The 22527-nt window shown below is 40.0% G+C and overlaps 2 protein-coding genes across 2 annotated transcripts in view; both read left to right on the plus strand.

The window, feature by feature from the left end:
• Window positions 1-18183, plus strand: part of LOC134006041 (NACHT and WD repeat domain-containing protein 2) — a 41745-nt gene extending 23562 nt beyond the window's left edge. Inside the window, exons 5-8 of the mRNA XM_062445106.1 lie at window positions 5849-6052; window positions 6811-6961; window positions 8927-9516; window positions 14287-18183. Of these exons, the coding sequence (XP_062301090.1) occupies window positions 5849-6052; window positions 6811-6961; window positions 8927-9516; window positions 14287-18183 (4842 nt within the window). The remainder of the gene's footprint in view (window positions 1-5848; window positions 6053-6810; window positions 6962-8926; window positions 9517-14286) is intronic.
• Window positions 1-22527, plus strand: part of acap1 (ArfGAP with coiled-coil, ankyrin repeat and PH domains 1) — a 479281-nt gene that overhangs the window by 59907 nt on the left and 396847 nt on the right. The window lies entirely within an intron of this gene.

Here is a 22527-nt window from a genome sequence, read left to right on the forward strand (position 1 = left end):
CGCACACAAACATACACACCCCACACCTGGGTGAGGGGGGCTTTTATCTAACCTGTCGATGCAATAAAGCTGGTTTCCATAGCGATAGCAAGGGGTTGGCATGGTGATGGTGTCATTGACCCGGAGATTAAGCATGACAATGAGCCGTGAATGTTTTTTTTTTTTCTTCTTCATCTTCCTCTTTCCTCTCCTCTCCGCTGCTTTCCAACAGGCTCAAATTCCCTCATGTAAAAATCACTAAAGCTTGATAAATGCCTCAAGGACGCGTATTGGCGCACAGTATGAAGCCGCTCATCCAGTTTTGCTGCCTTTTTTTTCTACTTGCCTACCCATGTAGTTTATGGCATGTAAGAAGATAGTTGAGGATAATGTAGGTCTTATTTTCTCCTTCTGCTTCTCCCCCCATTCACTAAACATGATGTAACTGCTAACATGATAGCCCAAACTAAGTGGTTTAACTCTCATCTTCAGTTGAAGTTGATCTACAAACCAAGTAATCTGTCCCTAGAGTCCAGCAATGGCAGAAACTCGATGAATGAATAAGAGAGCGCCTAATATGATCTTTGAAATAATCTCTTTCTGTATGCTTGTGCAAAGATTTGATTGAGGCCAGTTTGAAGCAGCGTGTTGCAGTTCAAACAACATACTAATTTAAAGCAGGTGCAGTATTGATGAAATAGTGTTCAAACCGGAGTCAGCCTGCATACTAAATACATTTCATTTTTGAGAGTGTTGTTGAGTATTTTTCTATAATGAAATTCAAGAGGAATACAGAGGAGCTACAAAAAATCTTAGGGAAAAAAGGATAAAGATAAAATCTTTGTCTTTCTATTTGTGCTGTTTAAAAAATAAACCTGGTGTTATGCTAAATTATCCTTATCATCAACACATCCTAAAAACACCAAAACTGGCAATGTAGAAGTTTTCCAAAACGTTCAGACTCCTTGCTTTTCAGTGGCTCTCAGCTGCAAGCCCAATTGTCCGAAAAAAGTCTTTAAAAACAGATCACAAATATATAGTTTCTGTCAACTTTTACTTTCTTTTTTAAAAAAAGGCAGTGTAATTCCCTACCAGCTGGGCACTGTGGTGTTTTACAACCATTACTCAAACAAGAGTAAATAATGCACTTTTAGGGACTATTTTTAGCGGTGGATTGACACACGTTTATTGTACTGGTGAGAATTTACAGTGGGACAGTGCAGGTGGGATTGGATTGGGATAGGTTTTGGACAACAATTGAGATCTGTGGCACAGAGGAATAATCCATATCAGGCTTTAGCTACACAGGCAGTACTTGAGAGTATTAAAAATGAACACCTGATCTTTTTGTTTCCATTGACAATAACAAAAATACAGAAGATTGTCATCTGTATCCTCTAAATGATAGTGACATGAGTACACATACTGCATTCTTTACTTACCTTAAAAACAGAATACTGTTACATACAACACTATATATACAAATAGCATGTACTGTAGTGTAAAAGCTTAACTTTAAATCAAGCGTCAACTACCACGACTTGAGGTTGAAGCCAATGTGGAAATACCTTAAAGTGCAATAGCACCAACGTCCCCTAGATGCCATTATTGTCATTATGGTCCAAATTGTTTTTAATTTTGACTCTCTCACAACTGAGCTGGTGGTCATTTTTGGATATTATTGCACTGAAGCGCAGTCAAGTTTAATGTAACTTGATTACAATGTCTGCCCCATTACCACAATTGAGCTAAAGTAGCTAGCATTAGCCCAAGTCTTCACTGCTCATTGTGCCCACTAAGCTAGCCTTAGCCTCGATCTGAAGTAGCGAGATGTGTTTTTCCAAAGTGTGAAAAGCAAAGCCTGGCTCCAAAATGGATGGAGTTGACCATGTGCAAACCAATGGTTAACATCACACCTTGCTATATCCATCTTTATATACAGTCTATGGTTTAAACACTCTGTGAGTGAGAGTGTACGTCTTTCTTTGATAAGATCATTTGCTTCCTTTTAGAGTCATTTGTTCCTCTGCGGTGCCAAAGCTTATGCAGCAAATACCAGAACAGTTGACTGTGTGTTTCATTGATTGATTGCCCATGTGAGTGATTGATTTGTTGATTCATACTGTAGCTGTGTACAATATCTTAGTCGCCTCACCCAACTGGCTCATCAGATAAAGTGCACTTAGCCAGAGTATAAAAAACCCCTTCCAAGGATGAAAAACCAGAGGAGGGAGGGAAAGAAGGAGAGGCGTGCGCCAAAAAAACGGCCCCTATCTTCTGTGCTATTGTCACTTTAGCCTCCTGTGTTTCTTGCACCTGCGGCTGCTAACGTGTAATAAGAACTACTGCAACCCCTTTGTGCCCTCTCAAAACGCAGACACACATACTTGTACATGTGAAATCACAGACACACACACACAAACACACACACACACACACACAGGAGAATGAAGTTTTAGCTCGTCAGCTGTCATGCTGTAATCCACTTTAGATGGCGTCATTCCAGGCCTGCTCTCTGGCTGAGACAGGGGTGTTAAAACCAGCCGCCAAATATTTGGACACTTTTTACAGTTCGGCTCTGGTAAGTCGAGTAGGTGACAGAAGTGACAGTAGATTACACAGAAAGGTAGAGTGGTGTGAATGTGCATTTGAACACCTGATTTTGTCCTTTTTATAGGAAAGACCAGGTAGTTTTATCCTAATCTCTATCTACACACACACACACACACACACACACACACAAAACCACTCCATTCATCCTGCTGTATCACCGTGAGGCAAGCTGACAGAGACTTTGTCAGCAACTTGGAGAGTGGCTCCCCCCCACCACCACCACCACCACCACCACCCTCCTCTCTCCCTCTCACTCACACTAAATGTCTCTCTCTCAGTGTTACTGTAGTTCAGCCCAGTGCCTCCATCCTCTTCTGACACATCACTGCAGCATTGTGAGTCATAGGTGGCCATCCAAGGCGGGTGAATGAGGTGACCTGCAGGGCTAAAATCCAAGGTGTGTGTTGGCTGGTGCAGCTAAAATCTGTCCCATTGGCTTAACATGAAAAATATAGTTTGGAGTTCCTTAATCAAAAACTAAATGACTCATCTCATATCACTTTCCATTAAGAAAATACCCCAATCTTTTAGATCACATTCATCCCAATGAGGTTTTCATTTATTGTAAAAGAAGCAAATCTGTTTCTATTTTGATGAGAGTTAAATATTTCTTTTTGAAGTACCATGGACTCATCATCTGAAACTAGTTGGGCTTGAATTCAACTAACGAGCTGTTCTGTCAATCACAACTGAAGATAGTGAGCAAGCTGCCCTACTTATCCATTAAACTTTGTATTTTTGCAGGAAGATAGCAGCACAGAGCATTGCACACAGGGGGAATCCCCTTACCTTCCTCTTTTATTTGCTACTTTTGTTGTCGTCTGTCTTTTAAAAATGCTTGGCTCTAGTTCTGTGCATTAATTAGCACTATTTTCTTATAAGACGTCTTGCTTTATTGGACATCCTTGAATATTCCTATTTGCAAGGGTATTTGTGTGTGTATTCATTTATTACAAAGCCTCATTTTTTTTTGTATTATCAATACGTAAATATTCCACAGTCACAGGATTTCATTTTTACCCTTTCGACTGTTTTTTGGCCGCTACACTTTTGTCTTAAATGCATTATGCAAGTGATGAGTTTGGGTCCAAAATACAATACTCAACCATGCAAGTAACACCCTCCTCCAAACCAACTGATCTTGTACATGGTAACATATCCTAGATCCAAAAGATGCTGCAAAATGAACTTTTGGTACCACATTTGTGCAACACGGACACAAAACTGTGTGAATGTAAATTAATTTACCAACAGGCATTTGCGGGAGATTAAGCTCTCCTACAGACCATGCCACATGCCATCCTCCGATTCTGCTTGTTCTCTGCATCTGTTCCCACTGCGAATGCCAAGGAAACGAGGAGTCCAACATGGAATGGCTTTGAAGCGTCATTGCCGTGAGCGCACCAACGTAGTTTTCCTGCTCAATGGAGCTCACAGTCATTCGGCTTGTCCCTAACTCGCTCTGCGTCTTCACCCCCGAGGCTATAGCTGCATGTGAGTTACGACACATGGAGTAAAGATCAGTTGGTCATGTAGTTGAAGGTTTCCAGTCATTTCGTGATTATTTTCCCCCTTCTATTGTCCTCAAATATGACTGATAGAGCACATCAAGGACCGTGCCAGGAAATGGCCCTGATCATTTCCGACGGTATTGAAGCGGACGTCACCCAAATATGTGTGCACAGTGGCCATGGGGGAAGAATGTAGAGTCACTGGAGCCTACAATGGATATGCTATGTGGAGTGGGAGATAAAAGTGAGATGAAAAGGCCACTATTTAATTTGATGATACCTTATTATGCAGCTATTGTGTCGAATGTTCTAGTTTCGGACAAAAAAGGATTGTGGAGGTTGATCGGGGTTGGCTTTGGTGTGTAAGACTGATGGTTATGATGGTGGTGATGATGATGATGATGAAGGATGTGGTGGTGGTGGTGATGACGATATCATTCACTTACAGTACAGAAACACACTTGAATCAAATTTCATAGTTATATTATTCCTACAAATCTGCATACCCCCCCATTTGATTAATGCATTCATTTCTTTTCATTTAAAACAGTCCCATCTGTTCTATACATAAAGCAAATCTGCTCATATTCTTAATACCACCGATTACTGAGCATTAGGAAATTTGGCCAAGTCTGTGTATAATACATAACAGTGTGCCATTCAAACATTTGCTGTGCAGCAGCAGAACAAATCTGCCTTTTCTTACTGAAAACCGTGAATTGTGAGTAGGACTGGGTATTCAACCTAAATCCTTACGTGGTACCAACAGAAATATCTCCATAGCACCAGGTAAGTGCCTAAAACTGGCAGGAAGTGCTTGGTCAGATTTGTCATCTTGTTTAGTTATTGTTTGATCAGATATTTCCTAATTTAAATGATAATTTTGTTGAATAATTCTTGTAGGGATGTGTGTTTAGACAACACTTAACATTTAAGAAGTTTGTCTTCATTTGTCAAATGAAAGAAAAGGAAACATTTTTCTCAAAGTAAGTTATTGAATTGAGTGTGATTGAAGTAAATGGTATTTAAATCAGGTATCAGCACCAGTATCAAAAAAACTTATATACAATACCAAGCCCTAATTATGAGTGAAGTGAGTTACTCAGTTTCCCATATAGTTTCTCTGATCCATCATATCAAAGCTGTTTAATGAGATTACTCCCCCTTTTTCATCTCCCCTTAGTTTAACACTTTAATTTTTCTTCTCTGTCAGTTGTACATATTTTTTGTGTCATGATATTAAGAGCTTCATTTTATATTTACATGATAGTTTGTGACGTACAGCAGGCAGATGGCATTTTCATTGAACAAGCACAAGTTTAAAGGTTTTTCTCTCGCTCACACTTACTGCAAACATGAATGTTATTATGTGGGAAGAGAGGTGTGACATTTTCTTATTTAAACTTTAAATTGTACACGTGCGCTTTTGATGTAAAGCAATTTCCATCCCAGATAGAGCTGACAGGATGCACCACAGCGCACACAGAGCAGGGATTGTAGTGGCAGGTACATCCCTGATGTCAAAACCTGGCTGCTGAATGCACCACAGCGGCGCCTGTAGCTCTGGAAATTGCTTTAAATAAGTTGCACTGTGCGCGTCATTGACTCCACTATTCACCCTGCGCCACTGATCCAAAAAATACAGCCCCAACAGTTCAGAAACAGAATATCGCAATGATACACATCTCATGTCTCAGTTTTTCACCTTGCCTGCGCTGTACCTATATTTCCTCCCCCCCATTCAGGGTCTGGTGGGAGAAAAGTACGGCAGTATTCGAGTGCCAGGGGAGGTGGAATCAGCGGAGTTTGAGATGATCTTAGATGCTGCTGTGGAAGCGGGGCTGGACACACACATCTTGGAGGAGTGGTACTGCAGGGATGAAAACTCTGTGCCACCCGCATACTACCTCAAACCCAAAGCCCAAATGCTTAAGAACTACCAGAACTCTGTAAGTCCAACTAACCTGTTTTTTTCTGAGCGCCTCCCTTGTGTTATTTTACCCACATTGGTGTCAGAAGTTCACTTAATGTGAGATTTAACTGCTAGTGTTGATAATAATGGATTCTTGTCCTTGAATGTAACTCTCCTTGAAGAACATATTTCATATGCACATACAGAATAATAAAACCAGCGTTGAGTGTGTGAGGAAAGTTATTTTGTCTCAAGGAGCTCTCAGACTCTTTTGAAGTCCTGTGCTTAAATGTTCATCCACCAAAAAGAAAAGAAAAGTAGTATACTTGCAAATGATCGCATAAAAATGATTTAGCAACATTTCAGTCTGCATGGTTAATCTTAAGTAAAACTGTTTAGCTTCTGGGTCCCACTTTCTTATCTTATCCCAAACTTTATGGAGGTAATGAAATATCTGGCTGAGTTTCCTGTCTTTAAAAAAATGTGTGATAATGTTTCCTTGAATTTCACTTAAGTCATAAAAACTGGATATTATTGGCCAGGGAAGAACTTCTTAGAGAACTTTGTAGATAGTGTAATCTCAAGTGTGTGTATGTTTTATGTTGTCAAGCATTCATGAAACTCTTATTCGGAATTATTATCCTCTCATGAAGCACAAATGTGTTACTGTACAGTACATATCTGCACAGTATCGCAGCAAACAAGAACAACCCCATTCCCTCAGTGTGTGATGAGAGACCTCAGTCCAAAGCCTAAAGTCAGACTGTCCTCTCCCTCACCCCGTGTCCTGCTTAGATGGAGTCGAGCAGCGTGGCCAAGAGCAAGAACGACAAGGCCTGGAGGAACGTGTCGGAGGAGATCAAGAGGATCTTCCGAACGGCAGTGCTGCAGCTTCAAGAGAAAGGGACCATGAAGAGCGCTCAGGCCAAGAAATTCCTTTGCTCTGGTTAGTTTCAGCCCCCTTTTCATCTTTTTATGTCATATCTTTTGACAGCTCCTTTTCAAGTGGGAACATATCTCACTGTCTGTTGGGTAGCTCACTTCTTTCTTTCTGGCTTTTTTATTAGATTTTTTTGAAGTTATTTATTACTCTGAAACTAAATAATTAGTAGAAATTACAGATCTGTTATTTTTAGCAATATTTCTCATCAGTTGTTGCTACCGTAAGCTATTTTCCTCCTAGAAAATTGAATAAATCATAGCCTTGTATAAACATTATGACAGATAATTGTAATAATGCATCACGGCGTGTGTCTGATTGAAATAATATTTACTTGCTGGCAGTGTTTCGGCAGTGTTTTATAGCAGAGGAGAGCCATCTCGTCTGAAACATTAAAGGACATTAAAGCATTTAAATTATTTTTTTTTCAAAATACCATTAACCTTTATGGAAAAAGAGCAAAGCAGTTTTATCGCACAGGCCACAAATCTAATAACTGGATCTGTTGTTTCGACCGTCATCTCGTAACGACATTGATAACAAGAGATGAGATGCAATCAGGATCTGTCGGACTCTGCTCAGCAGATGACAATGATTGATCGACCACATCATGTTCTCCTCACATTAATTAATCCAAGTAGTGGAGAAGCCCAGTAGCTGATTGGTTACTGTGCATGCCACATAACATCCCTGGTTTGAATCCAGCCAGGAACCTTTGTTGCATGTCTTACCCATCTCTTTCTCCCTTGGTGTCCTGTCTGCCATTCAGGCATAAATGCCAACAAATTTGATCCAAGCAGCATTTTGCAAAGTCAAGAAAAAACTGTTTTTCTAAAAAGAACTGCTTAGTGACTTTCTCCTTATTTATTCAATGATTTTAATTATATTTTGTGCATGTTTATATACAATAGTTTCAGTGATTATCAGGCTAATTACTGTGTTGCTCTGCTCTACATTGTGTCAGCCACAAAAGCACAATTTTCTCATTAATGGGACTGCTAAAATAACTCGGAAAATACCAATTATGGATTCTGAACTCTCTCGTTAAGTTGAAATATTAAAACTGAGAATCAAGTAAACAACCTACAGCAGCTATTCCAAAGTTGTTGTACCTTTTTTAGTGTAAAAGCTAACACCAAAAACTAGTAGTGTATATCTCGGACGTTAAATGTGCTCCATATCAGCGTGTATTTGAAAAAGACGCTCCATCAAAGAACCACCCATTTCTCATGGAATTGTTTAGAGAGCATTGAATTAATCTTTCAGGACATTTATTTTTCTTTTCTTAGACTGTCATCGTTGAAGATGATCAGGGTTTTGATGACAAGCTTTTGTTTTATAGTGCCTGGCCCTTTTTTCAGAGACTGGGCATAGCTCATAGCATTTTTTGGCAGAATAGTACAAAGCTTATAAAGTAAATGCAGTTCAAGTTTAAGTATAATTTGATATGAAAAGTAAGCACTTATTCTGTGTCAGGAAACTGCAGTTTCCGTGCACTATAATTAAGCACATTGGGCTTTAAGCAGTGCTTGATTGTACTGTACAGAGGAAGTTGTGCCGTCTCCTGGAACTCCCAACTTTCCTTTCACACTTTTCTCTCTCCTGCCTAATTAGTAGGATACCATGTGAGCAAAACTACACAGGAGATGCTGGCAAGATTTCAGTCAGCCAGCTCTTTGTGGGGGAGCCTGTGATATAGTTCAGTAGTGCTGGCTTATGTGATTGTATCAACTTTGTTTCTTCTTGAATAAGGCTCAAGAGAAATCTGTCTAATCTGAGGCTAAAGGCCTCTAAAACCTGTTCAGATTTGCTCCTGAGAGAAATCTAAATCCTGCATCTGTTAGACCATTATCTTTGCATTATAATCCTTATCATCTGCTTTGGAAAACAATGGCAAGTTTTCAAAAAGAGGAAATTAAGAAGTTTTCACCAAAAAAAATGACAAAAATGTTTTTTTCCCTCTCATTTCAGCCTTGGAGGATGAATTAGACTTCGCCCTTGGGAAGCAAACTCCTGCCTTTCTCAGGAAATGTGTTTGCTACATTCGCAAGATCTCCAACTTTGACCGTTTCGCCAAACTCCCTGACATGGGCCGGTACATGGACATCGTGGTTAGTGCCGACCGCGTCATGCGCAACCAGGAATCCTATGAACGCCTTCTGAAGGTACGGGACGAGTTCATCCCCACAGTCGTGGCTTCCTCCAACCTCCGCGTCTACTCTTCGGTCACTCACTGCGACATGAAGTTAGGCTACTCCCAGGAAGTGGAGAGCCACTATGTGGAAGGTCTGTGTAAACAGTTCTACGAGGACATGGTGGATATCATCCAAGCCACGGTCCAGCAGAATTTTGACACAGAGACTGACCCACTATACGATGAGATCCTGCAGCACCTGTCCCTCTGTAAAAGCTACGCGGAGCTCTTCGAGTACAAGAGCGAGTCGCTGGATTATGTGCAGGAGTATATTCTGCCGTCCAAGGGGAGCAGAATGAGCCCTCTGGTGGTGTACGGGGGACCCTGCACTGGAAAGACACTGCTGCTATCTGAAGTTGCCAAACAGGTGAGACATGAGAGGGGAAAGTAAGTGAGTCATAGTGTTTCTGCTTTTTAGGGAACATAGCCCATGTTTCTCTCTCACTTTGGTCCTCGCTCGCTCTCACAGTGCGTTCAGGCTTGTGCTTGTCTGTCGGTCTGATGGGAGCATGTGTCCATCTTTGTACAACAGAGTATAAGGGGGCATGCCAATGTTCATCTCTTTTCATCAAACACTTCCTAGACCATCTGTGTGTCTGCCAAGACAGGCCATCATCATGCACGTGTCTCCAATTTCCTGTGAAGCCATGCGTGTGAGTGTATATGTGTGTGTGCCTGTGTGCATGTCCACATCTGCATATCAATTTGGAGGAAAGTATCTGTTTGTCTTTTTTAAGCGTCAGTGTGTGAATGTCTGCAATGATGTTTTTGATGATGTTTCATTTGTTTCTTAATTTATGTGTGTCTGTATGCCCATGTGCCATATTCTCTGTTCATTGTCTGGCTTTGTGTGTGCCATCTGGCAGCCCAGCTACATTAGTATCACACCGTAACTGAGATCACACAGCAGAGACCCACAGATCCACCCCTCCTAACAAACCTTTGTAATGGATGTCACATTAATACATTCTTATTTTAAGTGGCATTCATATTATCCAAGCATCTGGGTATAAATATACTTTATAAAATGATATGAGACCAAACAGGCAAAATAATGTTTAGGATTAGCAATCAGACCGAAAGATTACAAGAGGAAACAAGTTAGGGAATAAGAGTTAAATGAGTGATGGAGGAGAAAAGGAGATGAAGTGAAGAGAATATGTATAGGTATGGAGGAGGTCTTATGAAAAGAAAAATAGTATTATTTTATACATTAGTGATGGATGAACACATTCTCTGGTCATTTCAGCTTATATTGCTATAAAAAAGTTTTAGTGCAATAACATCATATTTTTCCACCAGGGGAGTTCCTCAAGTGAAAGCAAGTTTTTGTACATTAAAAAGAAAAAAATATGCTTTCTTAAATCCAATTTTATCCCTTCAAAACTAACTAATAATGATCACAATTCAAAAGAAATAGCTGTTAAGGCTAAAATAAATCAAATGGTTCATTCAAATGATTATGGTTAACATTTTCAAATATTATGCATGTATTTTTGAATTATTACTGCCCACACAGATAAGCTGACCACTTAATCACACAATCGTATTACACTAATACACATGTGGGTGTGTAAGCTGTGTTGAAACTGCCCACCTCATCATTTAGCGAAAGGCTGAAGGAGGACTGTGTCATAAGATACTATAATTTATTGGTCCTTGTTTTAATAAGCTTACACACCTCTGATAGATGGAGTATAATTCAGATGTTGGGTGTTTCTCACAACCATGGCCATTTGTTACTTGTAACAAGTTTAAAAATAATAATTTTAAATCCTATGTGGTGCATGTGTTGAAAGGAGAGAGTAATGTTGTTAGATTTAAGCCAGACTAAAAGGTGCAAGAGTGTCCCAGGGGCCTGTGTGCCTCTTTGCTGTTACTAACCTGTTCAGTTTGTTTCATCTGAACCCTGGAGGCATTTATAAAATGTCTTTACTTTGAACTCAGATCACAAAAGTAAAAGTCTGCCAGAAATATGGTTCTCTTCTGAGTTGACTGAGCTGTTTGTTTGTAGACAGAACACAACACAGACCTATCACAGCTCATGTCATACAGTTATGTGTAAATTCAAAGGCTAAAGTGGACCAATTATTTTCATTCATCTTTTAATTATGGCATCATTTTCAATTATCAGGTAGCAGCCTGAGAGAGGTTATGCCTTTCCTTTGTTTCTAGTGTCTATCTCAAACAAAAGCCAGTTGTAATATGTACAACTAGTATGTCTAGCACAAAAAAGTAAATCTAAATATCTATCATTTGCACACATTGTAATGACGTGTGGGTGAAACATGTAAAATATGAGCAAAAAGACAATAAAGGAGTTACCAGATGCGAAGATTGAGCTTTTTTGACCATGTGTGTAATATCTTACTTTGCCACCAGTCTGTGCTGGATTAGATAAAGAGTAATGATATGCATGCATGCAGTCATGAGTGGTTGGTTTTTGACAGCATGTCTATATCACATTTAAAGCTGCATACTCACACAAGCATATGAATAGACTGAAAATCCTTACTACAAACTGTGAAGTTGAGGGTAAATAGTTAGTAGATAGTAGATAGATACGTGATTTCAGCTGATTATTAACCCCCACCTCCCTGATAACAATAAACAATAAGTGCATCTCCTCATCGAAAGAAAGACAGAGAGCGACGCTGTGTGTATTTACGCATGAGGCACAGCAGTATAACTACATTGATTATTTAAATCTGCTGACACACCGGCAGGATCTAAAGGTAATAAATGTTCTGTGTCTACACAACCAAAAGGTCAGATGTTACACACACATAGTCCAGGTCCATACAGTGAAATTGTTTTGTGTAAAGCAGCTGTCCTCTTGATAAATCCAGCTCTGTCTGAGCTGTCTAAAAGGCTAAAAGTTTAATCCTGTTTCCTCTGGAGAGTTTCCTCTGGCCTGTCAAGTTGATAACTATAGTCTTTTGCTGTTTAAACGTCTCAAGATATTTGCTGCAGTGACATTACTGCGCGCATGGAAACATTTACAATTACTGAAAGAAGCCTCTAATCATTAAAGTAAATTGTTAAAGAAAACACTCATACAGTACATCAATTCAACACATCATAAAGGAATCTCTTGGAAAGCTTGCACTGTTCAGCATAATTTAAAAAGCAATGAAGCCTATTAAAGGGACAGGTAGAGGTGAAGTGTCATGTCCACATTAAGCGGCTCTGTCAGGCTGCCAGAGACTATTCTAACTGGCATGTGTTAACTGGGTCCATGAGCTGCTATCTCACGTCCAGTTCTTTTACCCACTCCGTTATCATTAACCCCAGGGTCTATTTTTGCTAGAACAACAGAAAAACGAGAAAAATTATTATTGCAATAACATAAATGGGCTACAGGTTTCCAGCCACCTGGAGGCTGCAACACCCCCACAGTGCTTCCTGCAGCTATGAAATGTTTATCTTGTGTGTGACATATATATAAAGCCAGTCCACTGAAAAAAGAGGAATCCAGGTCAAAATGTCTGACATGTTTAGCCTTGTGTTGCACAGTGATCTGTCAGTCTTCCATGATCACAGTGAGTGATAATGAAATTCACTCATTTCTAATAAGACATTGTTTGCTCAGTCAAGTCAGTAGAGCACTGTAATGATAACAGGTCTGTGAAGATATACAGCAGGTTTATATAGCATCAGCCAAAGCATACACAGTTGAAGAGTAGGCAAGGCAAGACAAGGCAGCTTTATTTATATAGCACATTTCATACCCTGAGGCAACTCAATGTGTTTTACATAAAAACAAACATTTGACAGTAAGAATTGGAAACAAAAAACATATAAACATACAATTTGAAAAATAAAAATAAAACCCAATAATAGTAATATTGGAAACATTAAAACATACAATTAAAAACAAAAACCCCACTAATAATACAAAATAAAAGTACAGAAAAATAGAAAGAGAGAAACAATTAAGTAAAACTAGACTAAAATAGAGCATATTAATGATATACAGTATATCAGATGATAAGTGACATTAGTTATTAAATAGACAATTATAGCGTAATATACAACAGTAATGTTGGATTCCCAACAGTTCAACTTCTGCTTTGGCTCCGTTAGAGAATATGCCAATGCCAATTCAAGAATTAGTCTTCAGAGACTCTGCTGAGTTTCTGGCCTATGTTAATGGCTGGTATTTACTCTATGCAAGAATCAGGTTAATTAAAGTTATGGCTTTCATTTATAGCTGATTGTAATAGTGGGAATTAGGCCCATGCAAAGGCATATAGATTCACAGTTTCAGAGTTTGTCTTATAATTAATGAAAAATGTATAGAATGGCAAAAAGATTATATTAATTATTCAAATATGTTTAGAAACATACATTTAATAATATAGACACACATGTGTAAAACATATTCAAAATTGTAAATACTCCGCTGACAGATGCTGTGTCTCTCTCTATTTCTCTCTACCTCTCTATCACACATATACACAGCTAAATGTTGAGTAGGTGTCATCACTGTTGCCCTGAACGTGTCAAAAAACACCTAATTGTCTCCTGAAATCTCAGCTGGGCCATTTAATGAATTCAGGAATGAAATTATCATATCAATGAAGTTTCAAAATTTGGTTAGTTCTCATTCATATAATATTTCTCATGATGATACAGTTACTTATTTATGAATTGAAATATATGTATTTGTGACAATGATCATGTTTAATGACATTAAAATAAAAAGAATAATGCTTATGTATGTTCTATGTCTCATGAGAGTTATGAATTTGGTCTAGCAAAGATATATTGTCATAATGTAAAGTATAGTAAACCACTCCTGCTTGTTGTGTTAATGGGCCCTTGCTCATACTGTTAGAGTAACTGCTAATCAGATCCCCCTGCCTTCACTTTTGGGCTTTAGTCTAGTTGTTGGACTGTGGTTGTCTGATCAAACTTGGCAGAATACCAGTCATTTTTACTCACAATAACAAGAACAAATGTTTAGGCCCCATGAAATTGAGATGCAATTTGTATTTCACAAATTAGTTTGGATTTTTCAAATTTAATTTATAGTTACAGCCCTAAATGTATTATTCTCATATACAGAGAATCTTTCCCTAAAAATATGTATTCATTTACATTCTAACAGCTTTCTTTCAATGTTGTTTTACAGGCCTACACATGGCTGCAAAAAGAGATTGGACCTGAAGCAGACCCAGTGGTCATTGTCCGTTTTATTGGCTCCAGCCAGCCCTCCACAGACCTACGCACCCTCCTCCAGAGCATCTGTGAACAGATTGCAATAAACTACCGCTGCCTGATTCACTTTTTGCCTAACAAGATCCAGGAGATGAGGGAGCTCCTGATCAACCTTCTAGGGGAATCATCATTCCACAGGCCCTTGGTCATCGTCCTGGATGCTCTGGAGCAGCTCTCAGAAGCTGATGAAGCACGCAAGCTGTGGTGGCTCCCGATACACCTGCCTCGGACAGTCCGCATTGTAGTCTCAACATTGCCCAATAAACACGGCATCCTGCAGAAGCTCCGACACACCATCCATGATGAAGGGTATTATGTTGAATTAATCCAGAGAGACCGCAAGGTCTGCAGCCAAACATTAAAGCAGCAGTTGCTGGGTGTGAAGAGAAAGGTCACTTCAGGCCAACAGATCTATGTCAATGAAGCACTTGCCAAGTGTACATTGCCAATGTTTGTCAACCTCATCTACAGAGAGGTAGTTCACTGGAGGTCTCACAAAGATGTTGACGACAAGTCCTTGTGCTCCACAGTACATGAAAGCATAGAACAGTTATTCTACTCAGTAGAGAATAAGTTGGGCCAACGATTTGTCGTCAGAGCATTAGGGTATATCACCATGGCCAAGGCAGGGTTAACTGAGGTTGAGTTGGAGGATATTCTGTCTCTGGATAACATAGTTCTTGGTGATGTCATTGTGGCGTCTTACCTGAAAAACCCCTTGAGGATCTCTTATGACTTGGTTGCAAGGCTCAAAGAGGAGCTAGAAGGTTATCTGGTTGAACGTCAGGTACGCAACGTCACCCTGATGGTCTGGGCCAACAGACACCTGCATCTCATTGCTCAGAAACTGTATCTGAGCAACGAGGAGGATGTCCATCAAATGCACAGCCTTCTAGCAGAGTACTTCCTGGGGGCATGGTCAGGAGGCAGGAAGAAGATCTTTACTTATGATAACAACCATTTCACTTCACTGAATATATCTCATCACAAAAACCCCCACCATCAGCAGTCTCATGAGAAAACATCTTCTGACAAGTACTCCTATGACAGGCAAACTCCCGAGCAGCCTTGGGTGTTCCAGTGCAACCTTTTGGAGCCTGACATTTTCTTTGTCAACCACAGGAAGATGACGGAACTGGTGTACCACCTGACCAGGAGTGGACGCACTGATGATCTCATGTTTGGAGTCATCATGAATTTCAGCTGGCTGTACACAATGATTAAGATTGGCCAGTTTGAAAAGGCTTTAACAGACATTGACCTAGCTTACAGCTACACCCAAGAAAAAGAGCTAAAGTTCCTGGCCACCACTCTTCGTAGTATCAAGGTAAAAGTGTTGAAGAACCCAGCATCACTCTCTGCAGAACTACAGCAAAGGCTTCTGCCAGTTGTCACCTCCCTACCCAAGCTCAGACATCTCCTCCTGGAGTGTGACAAAGATGGCCCAAAGTACTGCTCCATTGTGCCTCTCCACTCCTCTATGGATGTCACTTACAGTCCAGAGAGGCTTCCTCTGTGCTCAAGCTACATGCAGATTGTGGAGATCTTGCCCACTCTAGCCCCAAACATAGTTCTCGTGGCCCTTGAAGATGGGTCTGTCAGCACCTGGGATGTAGAGAGCAGACAACTTCTACGACAGATTGACACAGCCAGATCTGTTGTACTGGGAATCAGGCTAACCACTGATGAGAAGTATCTGGTTGTGGCCACCACCAAAAACACGCTGCTTATCTATGATAATCACAAGTCCTGCCTTTTATCTGAGGTTGAAATCAAGGGGTCCAAGCATAGTGGTGTGACTGGTGGGGTGGCCTTCATCAACGGTTTTACTTTGTCAACCCATCATGCTTTGGCTTGGCTTGAGGCCAGTAAAGATGTCAACGTCATCGACCTACTCTACGGCTGGCCTCTCTACCAGTTCCATTGCTGGTATGAAGTGACTTGTGTCCAGTGCTCTCCAGATGGGATGTATGCCTTCTGTGGCCAGTACCTCAACACTGCATCAGTATTTCATCTGGGAAATGGTGACAAGTTGGCCACTGTGACCTCTGAGTTTTCTGGGGGGTTCGTCAAGTCCATCCTTGTTCTAGACACCCTTAACCAAATGGTGATGATTGACAATGAAGGCAGTCTGTCAGTGTGGAACACCAAAGAGATCACCAACCCAAAGCTGATGGAGGATTATGATTGCAGAGGGGATGATAGTGAAGTAGTGGGCATTGAGTTGTCTGAAGACCAGCGCTCTATTCTCATTTGCAAGGCCAGAAGTATCGAGGTTCTGGACACAAAAGTATGGAAAATGGTAGAGAAGTTCAAAGCCAAACGTACGGAGCGCTTCGTGGCTGCTGTTCTATCCAAAAATGGACAAAGCATTGTGGCCTCCATGGAGAACACCTCCTCTATCTTTGTCTGGAGGAGGGACAGTGGACAGTGCATGGCTAGCCTGATTGAAATCTCAGGGGCTATCGTCAAACTCATTAAATCAGTCCACCACAATCTACTCCTTTCTGTTGCCAGCAGTGGAGTGCTGTCTGTTTGGGATATTGATATTATCACAGCCATGTCCAATATTGACAAAACAGGAAAGAAGATCCAGACCTTGCAGCTGTCTGGCAGAGAGGATTATGTGTTTACCATGGATGGTTCAGAAGCTGTTCACAAGTGGAACTTCAGCACTGGATTTATCGAGACAGTCTTCAAGCATGAGGGCATGGTGGAGAATTGTGTCCTAACCTCTTCAGGGGATCTCATGGTTACTTCAGATGACAAGTCCAGTCAGTACATCTGGCAAACTAACACTGGAGAAAACATCTTCCGCATCAATGGACAGAGAATCTCCCAGCTGCTAATCACCCACAATGACCAGTTTGTGGTATCCCTCTGTGAGCAGAATGCTTCTAGAGTCTGGAGACTCGCAACTGGTCACAAAGTGTGTAACATTTTGGTCACCCTCCAGAGTGCACTCATTACCACTGCAAACACTTTTATTGTGGGAACCTCGAAAAACAAGCTCCTGGCTGTTAGCCTGTGGTCAGGCAGTGTCTCCAAGAAGTTTGTCTGTGATGATGGCATTACCATTGTCAACTTCAAGCTCATTCCTGACTGTCCTGACTGTGTGGTGTTCATCACATCCACAGAGACTGTTATCATCTGGAGTGTGGCAGATGAGTCGGTTTGCAGACGTGTCCAGTTGCCAACCAACTTCCTCAAAAATCTAGAGGACTTCCAGATCTCACCCAATGGGAAACTAGGAATTGTCTCCAAAGGTGATGAGAATATTAATGTCCTGGACCTTCACAGTGGGAAGCTGAGGCTTGTCCATGCTGCTGGTATAATCTGGCGCCAAAAATTATCAAGAGATGGACGTTACCTTGTATATGTCTGTTTCCGTAACTGCGATGAGGACGACGATGCCGGTGTTGTATCTAATCTGATCGTGATGCGCCTTGCTGATGGTAAGAGCATTGGCACATGCTCCCTGTACAAGACCCCCACCTTCTTGTCTCTCTCTCAGCGAGCTCTAAACATCATAATTGGCTTTGAGGACGGTAGTATTGGCACGTACACAGTGGTGGACCGTGTAGATGCTGCCCTCAAGATAAAGATAGCCACTTCAAACAGCCGACAGATTGTCAACAATGCCTCGCAGAAGGTGCGGCCCAAATGTGGTAACCATTCCTTTAAGACCGTTGCAGACTGCACTTGGAGGGAGTCAACAGAGGTCTTCTCCAGGGACAGCCCCATCAATGTGTCTGACTCCGGTGAAGGTGAGTCAACCACGCCTACAAAAAAGACTGAGCTGCTGCAGTGAGTGGGTTGGGAGCAGGGAAAAGAGTGGAGTTAAGACAGAAGGGTGGAGATAAGGTGTAGAATCTCTGGGGTTGCAGTTGATTCTTGTTTACAGCCACGTGATTCAGCTGCAGATGTCAGCCCTCTGGGTAGTTAATGGGCCGACCATTTTAACGCTGCACTCAAATTATGTATTACTTACTTCCAAGTTATGATACAGTTTCTGTTTGTTTTACACACAAAGACTGTTAGAAAAATACAATGTTTTTGAAAAGAAAAAAATGTAAATTATGTGAAGTATTAGTTTGCCATTATGTGTCCTTTTGCATTTGAAGAACAAAGTTATAATTCAAATGTCTTGTTCAAACATTTTCAAAGCCATTCCAGTGATCTTAGCCACTTTCATTGTACACTTTCTTTATTTACATTGTGCACATTAAGCCATAATGTTTTTCTCTAAAAAAAAAAAGAAGTATATTTATGTTTGTATTAACATCAGTCGGTACTGTACAAAAAGGAAGAACTATGAACATATGTACATATCTCTTTTTGGCTGCTGCAATTTGTGCAACTCCTTAAAAATGTTATGTTGTGCTTAATGCAATCAAAGTGAGTGCCTGGAATTTAAAATGTTCTTTATGTGCAGATTACAAGATTTATGAAAATGCAGGGAATTTGTAAACACAGTATACACACAGTTACATAATACTTGCATTGATGTTAAATCTAAACGATCAGTGTATTGAAATCCAGTCAACAACACGATAGATTGATGGCATTGCTTTTGTAATGGTGGTTATAGATTCTTGGAACAATTAAATTTGATTTTAATTTACCTGCAGTTCCATCAGTTTGTGAGCTGCTTGTTTTAGGGGGAACACCACTATTGAGCATACAGTGTAGCATAGCACCATACACATTCACGCCTTAACCAGTGTATTTGCTTTAGGTTTAGTGGATTTTGTTTTAATGTTCCAGTAGAAAAATGAAAAATGAGTGATTAGTCCAAACAGCTTGGTCATGTGAATATATTTAGAGGTTTAGACAGTGGGTGGATGCACTTTATGAGTGGTTTGTGAGAAATTAGTAGATTTATTCATATGAAACATTGTATAAATTGTTAAAGTGATCTAGAGTTGTCTTAAAACAGGTATTGGATTTACTTGCAGGCCTCAGCTGACTCACTTGAAATGCTAAAGTCTCTCTTAAAGCCTGGTTTCATAACAAAATAGTAACAACTGATTGCAGAGCCGGGGTATTTAGAAATGTATGGGATCAAATAAGGGTCAATACGATTTTGAGCTTGTGAAAATGATCAAAGATCATTTCAAAGCCTGTGTTTGTGTATAAGCCTTTGTAAAAATGCATGACAAATTCAAGGTTGTGAATGTGTAGAAAATTGTTTTGTTGTAGACCAAAAAAATGTGTGCATAACTTCTATCAATGGTGGGGTTGCACAAAGAAAAAGCAGTTTTGTTAACTGCGAACATCTGAATACAGATTCATATACACATCTAAGTTACAAGTACACATTTTACACAAGATGTGCACCTTAAATGTACCATTCATTTTAGATTCACGTGTACTTTCTGATGTCTGTGCTCAGATGTTCACAAAAGCAGATTTTTATGTAATCTCATTATTGATATAATTTTTGCACAAATAAAACTCAGACATTCTTATTTTTCTACAAAATCTTTTCGACACATTCACAATGCTGAATTTCTCATGCAGAGTGTTGTCACAAGTTTACAAAGGGAGATATACAAGCACAAATTTTCAAAAACTTTTATGCCTTTACGTGAGCCAACACATTAGAAATCTGACACTGGTGACATCAGTGACAGGCTGAAATAAAAGCTGCGGTTCTCTGACAATGTAAAAGCATAGATAAGTTGGGAATCTATGAGGTTGTACCTTGCAGATACCGTGATGGCTTTTTTAAGCATGCCTGTAATAACCCAAAACTTAATTTGAGTTCTGCAATTTGAGCTCTAATGAGCCAATCATCAAAAAAAACCACACACTTTCACTTTGACATATACTTTTTAAGGGCTATTCCATCTTATTGTATGTTTACTAGTTTTAAACTGTTGAGATAACGGCCCTTAGATAATTTCAAACCAGGTAGCAGCATCAAGCTTTAAAATACTTTACTCCCTACAACTCAAAAGTTTCTAAATTGAAAAAAACTATATATATCATGTAATTGCCAAAGTCCCAATTATAGTTTGTGTTTCATTTTGTTAACCGTCTCATTTGTTTTCTGAGGCTTGTACTGTAATTATATTGTTACCAAATTGTTTCAGTGTTATACTGTGATTATGTTCATGATAGAGAAATGTGCTATCTTTGCTAAAAAGAGAAAAAGTTTAAAATGAGTCCTCTTATGATATATTGGAATGCCAGTTTAAGAGTATATTTGAATGTGTCCATATTGAAGCCAGTAAATGGTATTATTATATGTTAAAGTAACATGAATGACTTTTAATAACTTACATGTTTGCAACTCATACTGGTAATGAATGTTTCTATGGTATTCTTTGTATTGTCAGGACTGACTTACCTGTTTAGAGATTTATATTTTCATAAATGTTGTACTTACATTTTGTTACAGAGTTGTTTAACTGGAATTCAAACAGAAAAGATACTTATGTCTGAAGCAATATGAAACTAGTGTGTATGCATTGTTTGTATGAAACATTTTAATGTAATAAAATGGTTCACTTTTTGCCTCCACTCCACCGCCTCCGGCTTCTCACTGTAATTAGAGGCTTCTACAAGACCGATCATGCTTCCGCTTTTAGTCACAAAAGTGTTTTTTATTTACCGCCTTTGATTTCAGAAAGGACAATGACCGATGTGAGTAAGCTACGTTCTAATTGGCTACAAATAGCCTGATACTGGCTGTAAGTTAAATTGCAGAGCATGTTGTGAAACAGGAAATTTCCTGTTTCACAGCATGCTCTGCAAATTAACTTTGAGTTATTTTTCCGTTTTGTTTCTCATAGTCAGAAAAACACTGACAGTGCTGACAGCCTCAAACACACACACTTACAGACACATGAGCTGTAAAATGATTTGATAGGCCAGTAATTGCTCTTCTGCGCTTGATGCGGAATGTCAGACAAGCGTGGTGAATATTTCTCTAACACTGGCTGACATTGTCATTAAAATTAGCCGATGCATGTGCAGTGCACCTGTACTGTACCCTGCCCCAAACACACACACACAAACACAAACACACACACACACAAACTTGCAAGGTAAACACATCCAGGATGAAGCTGTGATTGGCCAATAAAAGTCTGTTGCTTTGGGCTACCATTTTAATTTCCCAGCGGTGTCACTCTAAGCCAATCTGTCTGTGTGTGTGTGTGTGTGTGTGTGTGCGTGTGTGTATGCGTGTGTGTGTGTTCTGTCTCCACGGCAACATCAGGTCCGCAGCAGTGACAGGCTTGGCCACACCTCTCATTGTAATGATGGTGAGCTCATGTCTGTTGGCTATGAGCGCTGCCTCCAGTCCTTATGACAACAAGGGCTTGACTATCGCTAGCACATTCCACCTGCAGCGCCGCACAGGCATATAATTACACCACTTGTTTGTTGAACAGGAGGTCTCCACAGGTCACACAGTGTGTGTCTATGTGTGTGTGTGTCCTGTACAGTAGGTTCAGTATGACATTGCCTCTTATTTACTCAGGCTCGAAAATAGCCACTTCATTGTCAGTGGCATTTACTCTATAAGCCAGGGCCCTCCTTTTGTCATCCTTGTATGTTCTTTTAAACTGTAACCTGTGTTTTCAGGTTATAGGGAAACCTATGAGTCACCTATATTTTTCTCTTCCTTCCGTCTCTGGCAGGCCAGATAAACCAGCCACAACTAAACACTTTAACCTTACTGGCAGCTGAAATTTAAGCAGAAGGAAAAACGCTCCACAGTGAAAGCTTTAAAAAAAATCCTCTGCTGGTACATTGTTCGAGTAACTAAAAGCCTTCCACCAAATATGGGATGTTTGCACAAGAAAATCACACCAATTTTAGATAAAGCCAACATTTAACATTTCAGTTACAACAAATCCAGTCACTGACACACAGCAGCTAAAGATCACCACTCATTTCATTCCTTTTATCTTGTATTCTTCCCCTACATTTCCCCATGGCTTCTACGCTAGACCTCAGCTAGGAAAGATAACTACCAACAAGCCCTGACCTAATTCCTCTTGAGCATGCTGGGAAAAGAGACACTGACACTGTATGTGGAGGCTCCCTTTTCTGTTACTGTCACTCTATTTTGATTTCAGGTGGAAAATGGGAAATGTAAGAGGAGCTGTTTGCCTCTGATAACTTAAAGAGATTAGAGCGC

The sequence above is a fragment of the Scomber scombrus genome, chromosome 23 (assembly GCF_963691925.1).
Source record: "Scomber scombrus chromosome 23, fScoSco1.1, whole genome shotgun sequence".
In the NCBI taxonomy this organism is placed as follows: domain Eukaryota; kingdom Metazoa; phylum Chordata; class Actinopteri; order Scombriformes; family Scombridae; genus Scomber; species Scomber scombrus.